At 44.7% G+C, this 19,095-nt stretch overlaps 1 protein-coding gene across 2 annotated transcripts; it reads left to right on the plus strand.

The window, feature by feature from the left end:
- The first annotated feature begins 715 nt into the window (after positions 1 to 715).
- Camlg (calcium modulating ligand) lies at positions 716 to 11,905 on the plus strand. Of its 2 annotated transcripts, none has more exons than XM_048447736.3 (4): positions 716 to 978; positions 2,479 to 2,953; positions 6,466 to 6,531; positions 11,299 to 11,468. In XM_048447736.3, exons 1-4 carry the CDS (start codon positions 813 to 815, stop codon positions 11,327 to 11,329), a joined length of 738 nt encoding a protein of 245 aa, XP_048303693.3. In that variant the 5' UTR covers positions 716 to 812; the 3' UTR covers positions 11,330 to 11,468. The 2 variants fall into 2 exon arrangements, with proteins under 2 accessions (XP_048303693.3, XP_048303692.3); XM_048447735.3 differs by having other exon boundaries at positions 718 to 978; positions 2,479 to 2,939; positions 11,299 to 11,905.
- The last annotated feature ends 7,190 nt before the right edge of the window (positions 11,906 to 19,095 follow it).

The raw sequence follows: 19,095 nt of genomic DNA on the forward strand, positions 1-19,095 counted from the left end.
TTAAAAAAGACTGACTTAACATTCCTACACCAAGCTGCCATGAAAAAGCTTTACAGGGAACGAAACAGTTATTTTTAAGTGCTCAAGCCGCTTGCGCTTCCCGAAATGCTATATCTGGCTACTATTGAACGGTTTTAACTCTGCACTCCTTCAGCGCTCCACACCAACAAACAACTATTAATACACGCGAGCAGTACAACTCAGAACAAACCCCTAGTGCATGCTGCAGGTTCTTTTCTATAGTATAACACAAAGTCCTCTCTACAGGACATTTAAACTAGGCATGTAGCATGATTGCAACTGAGAAGAGTAAGGACACGGAAGTGCCTGGGAAAACCTGGCAGAAGTACTGTAAAGAACAATCACCAGCACCCACCACCAAATCTCAGGGCTAAGATTCCGGAAAGCGTCGCACCCGCAATTACGTATCCTAGGAGCACAGACGCTTAAAACTGGCAGCAAGCACCTGCCGCTGCAACCTCCATTTTGATTCCTGGCAGAGAATAAAACGGACCTGTACCTCCCTGGTATTAAACCCATCAGGAGGACGTCGGTCTCGTCAAGAGCTTCGAGATTACCCGAGAGGTAAGCTGGTGGTGAGGAACCAGAGCACTGCCCACCTAAGTTGCGAGAAACCTTAAACCCGGGATGCCCTCACCCAACATGGCGGCTGGGAGGCCAGAGGCGCATGCTCACTCATCAGTCCCCGCCCCCATGGGCGGGACTACAGTGGGAGTGGGACCGAACTCTGCGGCCCTGTCCTAAGTCCTACTGGCCTTTGGCGTTTCCGTGCTCCAGCCCGTGGAGAAAGCATGGAGCCCGGGACTGTGTCCACGGACGGCGGGGACAGGTCCGCGGCCCCCTCGGGGCTGTCCGCTTCTCAGCGTCGAGCGGAGCTGCGGAGGAGAAAGCTGCTCATGAACTCCGAGCAGCGCATCAACCGCATCATGGGCTTTCACAGGCCCGGGAGCGGCGCGGGTGAGAGCCTCGGTTTCCCGTCTCCCGCTCACCCTTTTGAATCTTCAAGAACCTTTTCCCCCTCTGGTCCACAAACCTTTTGACCCAAAAATGCACTCTGTAGTACTCTGTCCCCGCCCCCTAGGTGACGAACCGTTTTATATTGTCACTTAACTCCAGGACGTTCCTTACTGCTTCCTATTTTCTTGGATCCTTGCCCTGAGATTGTCTCCATCCTGGTCACAGAGCCTCCGTTCCTGATTTTCCGTGTCCAGTTATTTGAGGCACTGCTTTTTTGCCTTATTCCTCTCCTTTCTTGAAGGCTACATCTTTTATCCCCATACTTCCAATCCCATTGCGCCCCATATGCCCCAAATGCTTTTCTTTCCAGTTCCTCTTCTGACGTCTACCTTTTGCCTTTTGTTTTGTAACTCTTGTCCGCCCACATCAGTTTGTCGTTGCTCAACCGTTGGCTGGTACACCCTTTGTGGATATGGGTCCTTATGGTCATATCTTGGTGGCTATGCTCAGTGCCTTCAACACTGTCACCTACAGAACTTCTAGGAGAGGTAACTGTGTATGAGGGGACATTCTTTATAGGCCTTTTCTAGAGAGGTGATGCCCCACTGAGATTTCCTTTCACTAGCTGAGGTTACATCACTCATTTCAATAACTGCATTTGCCCTTAAGGAAACTCCATCTTTCATGCAAAGTGTGTCCAGTGTATGGTTTTCTGATGAACAAGTTCATACTTGAGCATTGCCTTTAGTAATTAATTGGCTTTTTAGTCATTGGTTGCAAGCTTGGTAGGACTCTTGGGATTCCTATGAGGTGTTGGTGATGAAGTTCTGAACTTCTAGATGATACAAGCGAGAGGCATGGGTATCATTTCCACATCGTTCAAAACAGTACAGGAAATGTTTTCCGTAGTGAGTAATCTGAAGATATTCTTTAAGTATTTGTGTGTGCCTTTCTCAGGGTGCTTTCTTATTCTATTCTCTTGCTTTCCAGAGTTTATCATTTTTAGAGTTCTTTCTTTAAAAACCAGAGCAGCATCCTAAAAGTGCCTGCTCACGGCTGCCCAAGGATGGCAGCCGTGGGCATGCCACACCCTGTGCAGTCTGGACTCAGAAATGTAACTGTAAAATAGAAGACGTAAGAAACTTCAGTGATTTTGTATTTTTATCCATACCGGTTAGTGCAAGAAATCCAGTCATATCTCTGGGATATTTTATCTGTGAAAGAGTTGGTCTTTACTCCTTGCCCCATCCCTTACTATCTTTGCTTGTTTGCTTAGCAGTTATATTTCGTGTCCACGGAGTTGGGATGCTTTCCCTGCCAGAATCTCCTTTTAGGGTGGTATATTTTAAAGGTGAAGAAGGAAGAGCTGGTTTTGTTTTCTGCAGAGTCAGTATTTATTTTGATGTAAAGACAAAGTTCTAGCAGCACATCTTTGAGTATTAATGTTTACGATGTTTGTAAGTATTATAATGCACAAGGCTTTAATTTTTTTTTCCTCAGAAGAAGAAAATCAAACAAAATCAAAGTCCCAGGACAGTGACAAACTGAACTCCCTCAGTGTTCCTTCAGTTTCAAAGAGGGTGGTGCTTGGCGATTCAGTCAGTGGCGGAACGACTGACCAGCCCACTGGTGTGGCGGAAGTTAAGGGTACCCAGCTGGGAGACAAACTGGACTCATTCATTCAGCCACCAGAGTGCAGTAGTAATGATGGCGTGGAGCTCCGCCAGCGGAGCAGAGGTGACCCCACGGCAGGCACAGCCCAGAGAGCTTCTCACCACGGCCTCGAACAGTACCTTTCCAGGTTTGAGGAAGCCATGAAACTGCGCAAACAGCTCATCAGTGAGAAGCCCAGCCAGGAGGATGGAAGCACAGCTGAGGAATTTGACTCTTTTCGAATATTCAGATTGGTGGGGTGTGCTCTTCTGGCTCTTGGCGTCAGAGCTTTCGTTTGCAAATACTTGGTAAGAGCTACAAGGTACTAACTGGGAAATGCAAGTTGAATTATAAAAATGGGGATTTCTTGCCAGCATCAACAGACCTATAGGGCTATTGGAAAGTGTATTATAGATCCTGTTTTTAGCCTAGTTACAGAATGGGAACCCATTAGTGGTAATTGCTAGGCTCTGTCTGTATACCGGGTGGGTACCTTAAGTGCTTTCCGAGCACTTGTTCATTTCTGTTCCATCTTGAGGCACTATTTGTTGTCAGAGCCCGTGAAGGAGTGGAGACTCAGACTAAGTCCTTTATCCAAGGTCACACAGCAGCTAACAGGTGGGGTGAAACCAAGGCAGTTTCATCCCACAACCCAAGTCTGATGACTATATGTAGTATGTGTTAGCTAATAATTTTCCAAGTAGTTTGAGACATCAAGATAGTCTTCTCGTGGGCCTCTCTGCAGGTAATTGTCTACACTTCAGAGGGGTTTCAGTGTTGTACAATGTGGAAGCCTCATAACGACAGCCGACAGTCCACTCTGGGGTACGGAACAGTGCGGAAGACTTAGCCATAGTTCAGTGTCAGGACTGAAATTTCTTTCAAAAGATTATTAATTTATTTTTGTGTTTTACCTCCTGGTATGTATGTGTACCACATGCATGTCTAGTGCCCCCTCAAGCCAGAAAAGGGAATCAGGTTCTCTGGAACTGGAATCCCAGGCAGTTGTGAGCCACCTTGTGGGGGCTGGGAACTGAATTTACCCCACCCAGCCACTGCTCCAGCCTCCCAGTGTCTTGATTTGAAGCAGGTTCGTTCAGAAGACGTTTTGAGAATACTTACTATGTACCAGGTTCATACATGCAATTTTCAGATTACTAAGATCTACATCATTAGGCAAAACAGGTTTTAAACTCTGCTTTTATGCGGCTAGACATGGTGGTGCACACCTTTAATCCTGGTATTAGGGAGGCAGAGGCAGGTGGATCTCTTGAGTTCGAGGCCAGCCTATTCTTCAAAGTGATTTCTGGGACAGCCAAAGCTACACAATGAAACTCTGTCTTGAAAAACAAAAAACCAAAAATTAAAAAACAAACAGAAAACTGCTTTTACGCAGTTTTCTTAAATGTAATCTGTTCAACAGATTTGATTACCTTCCCCTGACAGTAAATTATCACCAAAGCAAAGATCAGCAGGGCTTTTAACGTACAGTGAGCCAAGAGCTGCTCTTTTTTATCTAAGGGCTCTGTGTTGTCATGCTTTAAAAGCTATGCCTTGCTAGGTGGTGGTGGCTCACACCTTAATCCCAGCACTCTGGACGCAGAGATAGGAGGATCTCTGTGGGTTTGAGGCCATCCTGTTCTATAGAGCGAGTTCCAGGACAGGCTCGAAAGCTGCACAGGGAAACCCTGTCTTGACAAACAAACAAACAAACAACAATAAAACCAACAAAAAAAAGCTATGCCTCTTTTTTTTTATTAGATTTATTTATTGTATTTGTATGAGTGCTTTACCTAAATGTGTGTATGCATGTATACTTTGTGTATACTGGGTGCCTGCAGAGTCAGAAGAGGATGTCAGAGCTCACTAGAACCAGAGTTATGGGTGTTTGTGAGTTACCATGTGGGGCCTGGGAATTGAACCTGGGTCCTCTACAAGAGCAGTAAGTGCTCTTTCCAGTCCCATACCTCGTTTGGACTTTTGTTGCTTTGGTTTATGGTTTTGGATATGGCTATCAGATATTCAATTGCTTGTTTCTTGCCATATAATGGTGCTTGTTCTTTTGCCCCTTTCATAACCTTTTACACCTTAGAAATACATAAATTAAGTACCATTTTGGGTTTTTTTTGTTTTGTTTTGTTTTGTTGAAGATGTCATACTGACAAACTGTTTAAGATAGTACGTCAACCAGCACTTGGGAGGCAGAGGCAGGCAGATCTCTGAGTTCGAGGCCAGCTTGGTCTGCAGAGCGAATTCTAGCATAGCCAGGACTATACAGAGAAATCCTATCTCAAAAAAACAAAACAAAAACAAAGAACCAAAAAAAAAAAAAATAACGTGTCATTTGAGAAGCAAGCTGTCTGTGTCAACACGGATCATTTCTGCCCCAATTTTGAGGGATATGTGGCTTCTGCTTTGAATACTGGGCGTTTTGTTTTGTTTTGTTTTGTTTTTTGAGACAGTGTTTCTTTGTGTAGCCCTGGATATTTTTGGAACTGGTTCTGTGGACCAGGCTAACTTGGAATTCACAGAGATCTGCCTGCCTGCCTGGCAAGTACTGGGACTAAAGACATGTGCCACCACCTCCTGAACTTTTAATGCATGCTTTTAACTGTTTGTTAACTTCCGCTTGGTAAGGGAGAAGTCACTACAGCTTTAATTCTCTAAGTTTGGGCTGGGTACGGGAGTGCAGCCTTTAATGCCAGCACTATGTGCTGGGTACGGGAGTGCAGCCTTTAATGCCAGCACTATGTGCTGGGTACGGGAGTGCAGCCTTTAATGCCAGCACTATGTGCTGGGTACGGGAGTGCAGCCTTTAATGCCAGCACTATGTGCTGGGTACGGGAGTGCAGCCTTTAATGCCAGCACTATGGGATGGTATGGGAGTGCAGCCTTTAATGCCAGCACTATGTGCTGGGTACGGGAGTGCAGCCTTTAATGCCAGCACTATGGGATGGGTACGGGAGTGCAGCCTTTAATGCCAGCACTATGGGATGGTACGGGAGTGCAGCCTTTAATGCCAGCACTATGGGATGGGTACGGGAGTGCAGCCTTTAATGCCAGCACTATGGGATGGGTACGGGAGTGCAGCCTTTAATGCCAGCACTATGGGATGGGTACGGGAGTGCAGCCTTTAATGCCAGCACTATGGGATGGGTACGGGAGTGCAGCCTTTAATGCCAGCACTATGTGCTGGGTACGGGAGTGCAGCCTTTATTGCCAGCACTATGGGATGGGTACGGGAGTGCAGCCTTTAATGCCAGCACTATGGGATGGGTACGGGAGTGCAGCCTTTAATGCCAGCACTATGTGCTGGGTACGGGAGTGCAGCCTTTAATGCCAGCACTATGGGATGGGTACGGGACTGCAGCCTTTAATGCCAGCACTATGGGATGGGTACGGGAGTGCAGCCTTTAATGCCAGCACTATGGGATGGTATGGGAGTGCAGCCTTTAATGCCAGCACTATGGGATGGTATGGGAGTGCAGCCATTTAGTGTTAGCACTCTGAAGTCTGAGGCAGTAGAATCGTGAGTTCAAGGCTAGCTTCTACATAGTGAGTCTCTACATAGGGAGCCGTCTCATAAAAAGAAAAGGCTAGAGAACACATTCAGGGAGGAGGAGCACCAAGAGAATCTAGTGACTTGGATGTGTTTTATGGTTAGAGACTGAGATTCTGTTTCTCTTACTCCCCTACAGAAACAGCAACACTTTCAGCTGCTGCATTAAATATTTTCCTGTAATGTTTTGCTTGGAATCTATAGCTTTTGTTAAGTTGACTTATTATATCAGTGATTCTATTGGAAATACTTAATTTTATTTTCTCTTTTCACAGTCTATATTTGCTCCATTTCTTACTTTGCAACTTGCGTACATGGGACTATACAAATATTTTCCCAAGGTAAATTTAAATCTTTTCTTAATTTTGATGTATTTAGGTTGACTCATGACTAAGTAATTGTTAACAATCTATTTGTGTGTGCCTGCACTTGTGTATATGTGAGTGTGTTGACTTGTGACTAACTGTTAACAGTCTAACTTATTTGTGTATGCGTGTACTTGTGTGCATTTGTGTTGACTTGTGACTAACTGTTAACAATCTCTTTGTGTGTGCATATGTGTGCCTGTGCTTTCATGGCAGTCAGAGGACAACTTTCAGTAGTTGGTTCTCTCCCGCCTTAGCTTCCAGGGATCAAACTCAGCTTCCAAGCTTGCAAGCAAGTGATTCTATCTGCTGGGCTACCTGGATGGCTCATGACTAAAGGGTTGCTGTGTGGTGGTGGCTCACACCTTTAATCCCAGCACTTGGGAGGCAGAGGCAGGCAGATCTGTGTGAATTCGAGGCTGGCCTGATCTACTGGTCTACAAAGTGAGTTCCAGGACAGCCAAGACTACGTAGAGAAACCCTGTCTGGGAAAAAAGAAGTTAAGGGCTGTGAAGATGGCTCAGTGTTTAAGAACACATAATACTCCAGAGGACTCAGGTTTGTTTCCTAGCACCCACATTGGGTGGTTCACAGTTGCCTGTAATTCCAGCTATAGTGGGACTCAACTCCTCTGGCTACTGTGGGTACCTGCACTCATGCATAGGCACGGACACATATATATAATTAAAAAATAAAAATAATGTTTAATTTTTTTTAATTGAAAAAAAAGTCTAAAAAACAAATAGAACTTCAAGGAAGCGTTAGTTACACTTGATCTGAGTCAGTGCTACAGAGTTAGGACCAGCAAGATGGTACAGCAGGGAGAGATGATTCTCATCCAGCTGTCTCGAGTTGGATGGCTAGGACTCACGTGGAGGAGCAGAGAAAGGCATCTACGTATAGTGGTATAGTATTTGTGTTTTAATAAGTAAAGCTTGCCTGACGATCAGAGTGCAAAGCTAACCACCTAATCAACCATACAGGCTGTGGTGGCACACACCTTTAATCCCAGCAGCTACCCTAGTTAGCCATAGAGGCCAAGCAGTGGTGGTGTGTGCCTTTAATCCCAGCCATAGGATTCAGGCAGTGGTGGTGTGTGCCTTTAATCCCAGCCATAGGAGTCAGGCAGTGGTGGTACATGCTTTTAATCCCAGCACTAGGAAGGAATATAAAGTGGGATGAGACAGAAACTCGTTCTCTTTTCAGCCTGAAGATTTCGTAGAGTAAGAGCTCTCTATTGGCTGACTGCTTTGCTTTTCTGATCTTCAGTTGGAACCCCAATATCTGTCTTTGGGTTTTTATTATTCATGCTACATCTATGCAAGATGCCTTCCACATCCATACACAAATAATCAGTCAATCAATCAATCAATCAATGTAATGAAGACATTTAAAGTGGCTTAATCGATCTTCACTTCGTTAGCAAATTTAATCATTCTGTTGGTAAGAAAGTAAATGAATTTGACTATTTTACTGTGTCCCTTTTTGGACCCATGATAGCAAGTCACTTTAATGTTGAGAATGAGAAATATTTGACAACAGCTACAGAGGGAAATGATGCTGAGAGCTGATGTTTTCCTAGTCTGCTTGACCACAGATGGATACATCATCTTCCTGAGCTTGGCTTATCTGATGTCAGAGGTAAACTTCCTTGTAGGTCAGGCGGATGCTTGCAGGTAATCTTATCATTCAGAAGGTACAGTCAGAGGAGCATGAGTTTGAGACTAGCTTGGGCTATACAGTGAGGCCATGTCTCAAGTAAAAAATAATGGTATTTGTGTATCAGATTTTTGATATGTGGTCCAGAGCAGCCTAGAACTCTGTTCTCCTGCCTCAACTTCCTGAGATTACAGGAAGAGGCTACCGTACCCAGCATATGATCAAAGTTTGTGTTAAGTTCTTCGGCAAAAAATGACGGTTTGGCTGTTTTCTTAGTCATATCTATATCTGTGGCTTTATGTGGGTGGGGGAGGGGAGCGATTTTTCATCAAACCCAGGGCCTAACACAGGCAAGGCAAATGTTTTTGCATGTGGAGCTACTTCACAGGAGGAGGGTTTGGAAAAAAAGACAGATCTGGCTGGAGAGATTTCTCAGTGGTTAAGAGCACTAGCTTCTCTTCCAAAGGTCCTGAGTTCAATTCCCAGTACCCATATGGCGGCTCACAATTGTCTATGGGATCTGATGTGCATTTATATATGCAGACAAGTATACATAAAATAAATAAATCTTTATTTGCTATCAGGCAAATAAATAAAATCTTAAAAAAAAAGACCTGGGCAGAGCACATGCCTTTAACTCCAGCACTTGGGAGGCAGAGGCAGGCGAATCTCTCAGTTTGAGGCCAGCCCGGTCTACAGAGTGAGTTCCAGGACAGCCAGGGCTAAAGAGAGAAACTTTGTCTCAAAAAATAAAAATGGGGGGAGGAGGAATCAAATCTGTTGTAATTTGGAGATAGCAGGGCGATAGCTGAGGAGACCCCTCTGTAGTTGTTTTTTCAAGGAAAACAAGAGACTGCCTATGAAAGCTCACTTTTGATTCAGTATTTCTTGCTTGGGACTTCTAGGTGGGAAAATATGGTTCACAGATAACGTTTTGATTGTGTGTGTGTGTGTGTGTGTGTGTGTGAGTGGCTATCTAGTGGTACTAAATGTCCCCTCTGGCCTCTGCGGGCACCAGGCATTCATGAAGCCATGGGTTTGAGCGTCATCGCCACCACATGATCTGGGCATGGTGGCACATGACTCTGCTTCCCACCATTGGGAGGTGGAAGTAGAGGGTCAGTAAAGTCTTAGATGTGTAGTCAGCTTGAGGCCAGTCTGGGATCATGACACTGTGCCTCAAAAAAACTATTTTAAAATGAGACCAGAAAGTTAAGAAATAAATGTTCTCTCTCCCCTTAGAAGCGTTCTGAACTGTCCAGTGACATCCCATCACAAAAGTGACCAGTGTCTGCTTCTGTGTACAGCAGTCAGGGTCCTCTAGGATGTCCCAGTGGTTTTGTTTGTAATGACACACCTAGCATTCTTCTGCTTCTGGCTTTTGTTGTCCTGAGACTCAGCTTACAGAAGTTTTCTCCCCTGCCTCTGATAAGATCCTGCCCATCCACGAAGGCTGGGTTTCTCCCTCCCCTGAAATCTTCCTTCGACCTCATTGCATGTGGCAGTGTGCTGGCTGTCAGAGCTTCTGGAGCCCTTGCTGTGCTCTGTTAACAGAGACCAGAGCAGGCTCTGTGCCACTGACTCCTATCACACATCAGTTTATCCACGGGTCCGTGTTTATAGGCTCACTACGACTTGCCTTGTTTCTTACCTTGTGTTATTATATGTCTTTAAAGTTGTTATGTCTTGCTTCCAAAATAACATTTACTTGTTTATTTGTTTATTTGGGGGGCAGGGCCCCTCTACAGAGCCTTGACTGTTCTGGAACTCACTATGATACTAAACTGACCTCAGATTTAGAGATCTGCCTGCCTCTGCCTCACAAGTGCTAGGGTTAAAAGTATGCACCAACATGCCTGGCCAAAATGACACAGTTATAAAACTTTCTGGGGGTCCTGTTGTCTGCTATTGCCTAAAACTGACTGATTTACCTCTTCAAAGCTCAGTAAATGTTGGTGTGTTGTTTTGGGAACAGTGGGGAGAGCAACCGCAGTCGTGTTTGTGTAGACCACGTGGTGTGCTGAGGTCCGTGTTTGTGTAGACCACGTGTATGCTGAGGTCCGTGTTTGTATAGACCACATGTATGCTGAGGTCCGTGTTTGTATAGACCACATGTATGCTGAGGTCCGTGTTTGTGTAGACCACGTGGTGTGCTGAGGTCCGTGTTTGTGTAGACCACGTGTATGCTGAGGTCCGTATTTGTGTAGACCACATGTATGCTGAGGTCCGTGTTTGTGTAGACCACATGTATGCTGAAGTCCGTGTTTGTGTAGACCACGTGGTGTGCTGAGGTCCGTGTTTGTGTAGACCACGTATATGCTGAGGTCCGTGTTTGTGTAGACCACATGTGTGCTGAGGTCCGTGTTTGTGTAGACCACATGTATGCTGAAGTCCGTGTTTGTGTAGACCATATGTGTGCTGAGAGTCGTGTTTGTGTAGACCACATGTGTGCTGAGGTCCGTGTTTGTGTAGACCACATGTATGCTGAGATCCGTGTTTGTGTAGACCACATGTGTGCTGAGGTCCGTGTTTGTGTAGATCACATGTATGCTGAGGTCCGTGTTTGTGTAGACCATATGTGTGCTGAGCGTCGTGTTTGTGTAGACCATATGTATGCTGAGGTCCGTGTTTGTGTAGACCGTATGTGTGCTGAGGCCCGTGTTTGTGTAGACCATATGTGTGCTGAGCGTCGTGTTTGTGTAGACCATATGTGTGCTGAGGCCTGTGTTTGTGTAGACCATATGTGTGCTGAGAGTCATGTTTGTGTAGACCACATGTGTGCTGAGGTCTGTGTTTGTGTAGACCATATGTGTGCTGAGGCCCGTGTTTGTGTAGACCATATGTGTGCTGAGGTCCGTGTTTGTGTAGACCACATGTGTGCTGAGGCCCGTGTTTGTGTAGACCACATGTGTGCTGAGGCCCGTGTTTGTGTAGACCATATGTGTGCTGAGGTCCGTGTTTGTGTAGGCCATATGTGTGCTGAGGCCCGTGTTTGTGTAGACCACATGTGTGCTGAGGCCCGTGTTTGTGTAGACCACATGTGTGCTGAGGGCCTGTGGTTAACTTGTCTTTTCCTTGGTCCAGGGTGAGAAGAAGGTCAAGACCACAGTGCTGACAGCCGCACTCCTGCTGTCTGGCATTCCTGCTGAAGTGATCAATCGCTCCATGGAGACCTATAGCAAGATGGGCGAGGTTTTCACGGATCTCTGTGTCTACTTTTTCACTTTTATTTTTTGTCATGAACTGCTTGATTATTGGGGTTCTGAAGTACCCTGAAACTCAAAGAACTCAGAAGAAGTTTACAAGTGAAAACAGTTTCCCTTCTACATTGCACTCACTGTCTCTAAAGGGGACAAGTTGGTTTATACCTTTATGAAATTCTTTTTCTTTACTGAAGACCAATTGATTTGTTTCCCTGGTTTAAAAGGGTTGAGTTTGTATCAGTGCAGGTATGAGTAACTAAATAGGGTAACAATGTCATTAATGGTTTTTCTTATTTAATTAGAAACCCAGTCTTCCATCTATCTTTCCCTTGCCTCTGAGGTTTGTAATCCCTCTGTGGGACCCAGCTAGTACTGGTAGGGGAGTAGGTAAGCGTGGTGTCAGCCTGCCTGAAGGACTGTGACGTGTATTTGTGTCATCCTGTCCTGAGAAGTGAAAGCATCCTAAAAATAAAGTGAATGGAACTGAACTGTCTGGTGCTGAGACTGCACATTTTATTTTTAAAAACTTTAACACCAGGCCTGTGTGAGGTAGCCATCCTCATCCTTCCTTGGGTTAATGTACAAATAGTAAAGGAAGAAACAGTTAAAGTTCATACTTGTGACCGTAGTGTAGCTCAGTGACAGAATGCTTGCCTAGCATCGAATCTGACATCTGTGTGGTGACAGGGAGTTACACAAATGAATGATTTTTTTTTAAAGTTTATATTCTGTGTATCTTATATTTATCTTTTTTTTGTTTAGATTTATCGACTTTTATTGTATGTGTTTGCATGTTTGCCTGCGTATCTGTCTGTGTACCATGTGTATATCTGGTACCTGCAGAGACCAGAAGAGGGACTGTGATCCCCTGGAGTTCTAGGCAGCTATGAGCTGCCCTGTAGGTGCTGGGGACTGTGCAAGAGCAGACAGCAGTTGCTCTTAGCGGTTTAGCTATCTCTCAAGTTCCCAAAACATTGTACTTGCTCTGTGCATAAGCACAGTTGCAAATTTTCACAAGTATGTTTTGTTGTTGTTGGTCCTGTCTTGCTCTGCTGCAATCAAACTCCAGGCTTGTGCATACTAGCTTAGTGCTTGAACATTGAGCTACATGCCTAAGAATTTTTAAAGATTTTTAAAATTAGATTTATTAAATTTATTTTATGTGTTTTGTGTATGTGTATATGTGCACCATGTATATACTTGGTACCTATGGAGGTAAGAGGGCATTAGATCCCCAGGAGCTAGAGTTATGGATGGTTGTGAGCCACCATGTGAATGCTGGGAATTGAACCCAGGGTCTCTGCTCTTAGCCCCTGAGCCGTTCTTCAGCTCTTCAGAAGTACCTTTTAAAAGCGAGCTAGAAGAGAAATGTTCACGTGGGATCCGAGTCATTTAGCCAACAGTGCAATAGCGCAAACACGTGTAGCTACTTTAGTGATCATATCACTTGCTCTTCTAGTGATGTAATAAAACACCACAATCAAGGCAATTTATAGAGGAAGAGTTTATTTGGGTTTATGCTTCCAGAGAGTTAGAGTGCAGATGGCAGTCACGGTGGCTGGAGCAGAAGCTGATGGCTCATATCATTTAAAAAAATATATTTATTTTATTTTATGTATATGAGTGTTTTGTATGTGCTTATACATGTACACCTCATGCTGCTGGTGCCCTTGGAAATCAGAAGGTAGTGTCGGATGCCTTGGGACTGGAACTATGGACGGTTGTCAACCATCATGTGGATGTTGGGAACAAAACTGAGTCTTCTGCAAGAGCAACAAGTGCTCTTTACTACTGAGCTATCTCTCTGTAAGCTGAGACTGCTCATTTGTTTCCTGATGTTTCCCGATGGCCCAGACCCAAATAATCACATGGAAACTATATTAATTGTGACACTATTTGGACTATTAGCTCAGTCTTTTTATTAACTAACTCTTACATCTTAAGTTAACCCATTTCTATTAATCTGTATATCACCATGAGGCTGTGATTTACCAGTAAAGGGCGTCTTTCTCCATTGATGGCTACATGGTGTCTCTCTGACTCCACCTACTCTTTCTTTCTCTGTTTAGATTTCCCACCTGGTTTTATTCTGCCCTGCCATAGGCCAAATCAACTTCTTTATTAACCAATGGTAATAAAGCATTCACAGAATACAGAGGGAAATCCCACATCATCTCTCTAGCCCCAGGGCACATGTCTTGAACTATAAACACAAGGCACAGCACTCAGGAGGCAGAGGCAGGGGATCTCTGTGAGTTCGAGGCCAGCGTGGTCTATAAGAGCTAGTTCCAGGGGGCTGAAGAGATGGCTCAGTGGTTAAGAGCACTGGCTGCTCTTCCAGAGGTCCTGAGTTCAATTCCCAGCAACCCCATGGTGGCTCACAACCTTCTGTAATGAGATCTGGCGCCCTCTTCTGGTGTGCATCCAGAATGTTGTATACATAATAAATAAATAAATCTTAAAAAATAAATAAATAAAAGAGCTAATTCCAGAACTGGTTCCAAAGCAACAACAACAAAAAAAAAAAAAAAAAAAAAAAAAAGAAAGAAAGAAAAAAAAGAAAAAAAAATTGTTCTAGTGTTTCTGTTGCTGAAATGAAACACCATGACCAAAAAGCAAGTTGGGGAGGAAAAGGTTTATTCAGCTTACACTTCCACATCCACATTAATGGTCATCACGAAAGAAAATCAGAACAGGAGCTCAAGCAGAGCAGGAACCTGGAGGCAGAGCTGATGCGGAGGTCATGATGGAGTGCTGTTTACTGGCTTGCTTCACATGGCTTGCTCAGTCTGCTTTCTTGTAGAACCCAGGACCGCCAGCCCAGGGGAGGCACCACCCACAATGGACTGAGCCCTCCCCCATTTGTTGTGGAATAATCATTTTGTACACTATGAAGATGTGTCTTTGCCAAGGTGCCTTCTGATTGTTTAATAATGAGTGGTCAATAGATGATAGGTTGGAGGTATAGGTGGGTATAGAGGACTCTGGGAAGAAGAGAGGCAGAGAACCAGTCAGACGCAGAAGTGTTGGACACAGAATGGAATAGAGGTAAGAGCCACATGGTAGAATACAGAATAATAAAAATATGGTCTAGTGTAAGTTCTAAGAACAAATTTGGGAAACTGAAGGAGACTCCTAGGACAGAGAAAGCTGGAGGAAACAAGCTCCATCGCGAGCAGAAGTCAGGAACAAATCCAGCCCTGGGAGCCAACCCAGTCCTGGGACACTGGCAGACCAGGATTGAGCCAATGACCTGACTCAGAGTCTGCGATCTCCACTGGAACCGAAGTGGGACTGAACCACTTACCTAAGACACAGAACAAGCTCCACTATGAGCAGAAGCCAGGAGCAAACCCAGTCCGGGACATGGGCAGATCAGTATTGAACCAGCAACCAGATCCAGAGTCAGCGATCTCTACCAATCAGGCCACAAGGACATGTGCTCAACCATGTTCATAGCAGCTTTGTTTGCTGGAAACAAACCTGGAAACAAACTAAATGCCCCTCAATCGAAGAATGGATAAGAAAAATGTGGTACATTTACACAATGGAGTACTACACAGCAGAAAAAAATGACAGCTTGAATTTTGCAGGAAAATGGATGGAACTAGAAAACATTTTGAGTGAAGTAACACAGACACAGAAAGACAATTATCACATGTACTCACTCATAAGTGGTTTTTAAACACAAAGCAAAGAAAGCCAGCCTACAAACCACAATCCCAGAGAACTGAGACAACAATGAGGACACTAAGAGAGACTTACATAGATACAATCTACATGGGAAGTAGAAAGTAGAAAAAGACAAGATCTCCTGAGTAAATTGGGAGCATGGGGACTTAGGGGGAGGATTGAAGGGGAGAGGGGAGAGCCGGGGGGGGGGAGCAGAGAAAAAAATAGAGCTTAATAAATATCAATTAAAAAAGACTTCTGTAGGTGGCAGAGACTTTATTCTGAGGTTTTCATGGAACCTGGCAGCACAATGACCTTCTCTATCACACAAAATGACGTGTAAGGTGCCTTTAACATAGCAGGCATTGCATGGACCTCAATGTCATAAAATATGCATGAAATAAAAAAAAATTGGGCTGGTGGTGGTGGTGCACACCTTTAATCCCAACACTCAGGAGATAGAGGCAAACAGTTGTTTGTGAGTTCATGGCCAGCCTGGTCTACAGAGCGAGTTCCATGACAGGCTTCACAGCTCCACAGAGAAACCCTGTCTCAAATAACATAAAAAAGAAAAAAAATAATTTAGGAACAAGTCTAAACTTTAGGTCAAGCTTTCATACTAATAAGTCTTTGTGTTCTTATTTGGGAGTTGACTGGCAGGACAGAGAAGGATTCTTAACACCCATTGATCGCTAATTAAGAAATACCTTATAGGTGGAATTTTTTTTTTTTGTAGACCAGACTGGCCTCAAACTCACAGACACCCACCTGTCTCTGCCTCCCGAGTGCTGGGATTAAAGGCATGCGCCACCACTGCTCTGCACAGCTGGATCTTATGGAGGGATTTTCTCAGTTGAGGCTCCTTCCTCTCTCTCACGAGTCTAGCTTATGTCAAGTGCACATAAAACCAAGCAGTACAGGAATGATGCAAATCTTTGGTCCCATGACATCCTTTTTCTAGAAAGTTCACAACACTGCTAAACTGCCCAAACACTACCTGGGGATCAAACATTTAATGCCTGAGATCAGAGAAACATTTTATTCAAATCACCACAGTGAGCTGGGACTAAAATGTCTTTCCTGACCCTCAGTTTTCTTTCATCCAAAGCTCTTCCATATGTGACATCAGACGCAATTGTAAGCAATATTCAAAGTGTATGAATTTCAGGAGTGAAAAACCATTATTTTCACGTCCTTCTCCAGGGCCCCGCTATTCAGTTTCATGATTGTAAAGACTTTGTATCCTTCGTGCTGTGAAATGCTTCCAATCCGTTCCTTTCCCACATTTGATCTTTGAGGTTCAGATCTCAGTTGCTACGTTTCATAGCTATTCTTTCCTGGAGGTCTAGTGGATCTCTTAAACATTCCATGCCTTAAGCAGAACTTTCTTTGCTTCTTCCCCAGGTCTACTGCTCCCATTTCCTCCTTGTTGGGGCAGAGTCAATCACACCGTGAACCCCGAGTTTGCAATTGCATGATTAAATAAAATCAACCTTGGGTCAGGAGGCTGAGTGAGCAACTAGTTGACTGAGAGTGATCATAGAGCATCAGGGGGTATCCAGGAGAGATAGAGAGACACAGGAAGTAGGGAGAGATTTGGAGTGGCAGAGCCTTTTCTGGTTGGGCAGAGGGAAGCACCAGTCGTTTGGAGATGCCAGCAAGAAGAGAGGGTTAGCTAGTTGCTACTCAGCTTCTCTGAGCTCTTAGGTTTTCACCTCAGCCTTCGCTTATTTATAAATAGAACGATAGAGATTTAGTTAAGGCTACCTTTAGTGACATTGACAAAGCTGGTGCCTGTGGGAACAGAATTTTCTCCATGCTGCAGCCGGAGTGGCCAGGCCACTGCCAGAGAAGCCGGCTAGTAACTGCTGAATTGCAATTGCTGACTGAAATAGCAGGAGATGCAGGCGCAGCCACTGTCTGGAAGTTAAATAACATTTCCTCACTTCTTACCATAATTTCAAAGCACTCTTCCAAATTAGGAGTGGTATTCTGTACTCTCCTGTAGGGAGCCGCCAGGATGTCGCCTTGGCGAGATAGTCCTACAGCCTGGAGGTATACAAATCCTTTGATGTTGCCGCACAGGCCAGAGTGTGCTTGGAGCCTTGTTTTACCTGTCCTGTGGCCTTGGGCCCTAGCAGAATGGCATCAACCAATCAGCATTCAAGCCTCTCCACTGTTTAAAAGCAGCTGCCTTTGGGCTCTGCTTCCTCTCTGGCTTCCTCTCTCTAGGTTCTCTAGGTTCTCTCTGGCTAATCTTTCTCTCGTCCCTGCGCTCTCTCATCTTTCTCTCTCTAAGCTTTCTCTTGTCCCTGCACTCTCTCTTCCCTTCCCCCAATTTTCCTCAATCAAGTGCTCCGAATAAAGACGTGATAGGGAAGGAATCTCGTTTTTCGTGGCATTCATTCCTGCTGGTCAGGAAGCGCGCCGCACTCTCCCCCAGCTTATATGCTGTTGATCAATTCATGCTTTGCATAAATATTCTGATTCTGATCACTTCTCTGCTTTTAGTGTTTAAGACACTAATCAAAGGTTCTACTTTACACAGCCCCCCTTTTCTTTCTTTCTCCCTCCACCCATGAGACAGGATTTCTCTGTATAACAGCTCTGGCTGTCCTGGAACTTATTCTGTAGACCAGTTTGGCCTCAAACTCATAGAGATTCTCCTGCTTTTCTGTCTCCTGAGTACTGGGATTAAAGGCGTGCATCACCACTGACCGGCCCCTTTTCTTGAGACACATTTAAATTCTGTTTTCCAAGATGGCCTCTGCCCTCTGGCCTCTGGTGATCTTTCTGCCTCAGCCTCCCAAGTAGATGAACCTGCGGGATCAGATATGGTGTGTTCTGCTATTATGTCTGTCTATATCCTGTGTCTGTCTGTCTATATCCTGTGTCTGTCTACATCCAAGCAACCCATGTGTTTCTAAAGCTTGCCACTCCTTGATGACCACCTGTCACACTAGTGTAGAGGGTCGCTGACCACCCCAGCCGTGTATGGGGTTTATTGGGAAGTGGTTTCTCAAAGACTAGGTGGGTGACAAACAGAAGCAAACACAGAGGCAGTTTGAATCTGAGTGTATTTTGCAGCTCTCAAACAAGGGTTTTTATACAAGAAGAACAGGTATTACAATTCTTAATTGATGTGTTCAGTGAAGCAGTTACAAAGAACAATTATCATGATCACCTGGAACAGGAAGGCACAAAATCAATCAGGTGTTACATTTCCCAACAGTGGGTTCAAAAAACCATTTACAAATGAACCAAATAACATAGTAATCACTAAACAGAACAAAATACAAAAAATCGCTTATGGTTAATAAAGTTTCATGTGTAATTCTTATCTAACATCTAGCTTTTGTCTTATTAAAAATCCTCAAAGTTCAATTTAAAGCAATGCTTTCTATACTATCATGTCAAAGCCAACCTCATCTACACACGCACAGCCATACAAATTCGTATATTGTTGGGAGGATATTTTATCAAGGTATTATTTTGCAATCATGTAAATGATTATGAAGCAAAGTGTTGAATCTCTTAGAAGAGGTCATGCCCAGTAACCCCATTTCAAGGGGATGGCTTCTTCTCGGTCCAGGCTATCAGGAACATCTCGTAAATATTAAAAGGAAATAGAAGCAGACAAACTGCCATGAGAACTACAGCTCAATACTTTCTCTCCGGCTAGAGAATTCCACAACCGGTTCCAGGAGACCTCCTCCCTTTGGAGTCTAACGCCTCAGTCTGTGGAACTTGTCATACAGAATCTACTGGGGTTGATGTGGCAGTGGAGGGCTCACAAGTAAAGATCTGCGCAGGGCTACTCAGAGGTTTCTGGCAGGGCTGACCTGGCTGAGGTCCCACTCCATCGCATCATCCAGGTTGCACGGGGAATCCCGGCGAGGGCCACCGCAGGCGCAGCCGGTGTCGCGCGGCCTCCAGCCGGTGGGCGGCGCTGTGGGGAAGCAGCCACTTCCTTCCGCCTCTGCTTTCTTCCGCGCCCGGCACCAGC

This window comes from Myodes glareolus, chromosome 14 (assembly GCF_982192425.1).
Source record: "Myodes glareolus chromosome 14, mMyoGla1.1, whole genome shotgun sequence".
Classification (NCBI taxonomy): Eukaryota; Metazoa; Chordata; class Mammalia; order Rodentia; family Cricetidae; genus Myodes; species Myodes glareolus.

Excerpts from the sequence above, each read along its gene's own strand:
- Camlg (XM_048447735.3), top strand. The coding sequence starts at position 813 with ATGGAGCCCGGGACTGTGTCCACGGACGGCGGGGACAGGTCCGCGGCC. Across the intron at positions 979-2,478 it reads CAGGCCCGGGAGCGGCGCGG|AAGAAGAAAATCAAACAAAA; the intron begins GTGAGAGCCTCG and ends TTTTTTCCTCAG. Across the intron at positions 6,532-11,298 it reads TATACAAATATTTTCCCAAG|GGTGAGAAGAAGGTCAAGAC; the intron begins GTAAATTTAAAT and ends TCCTTGGTCCAG.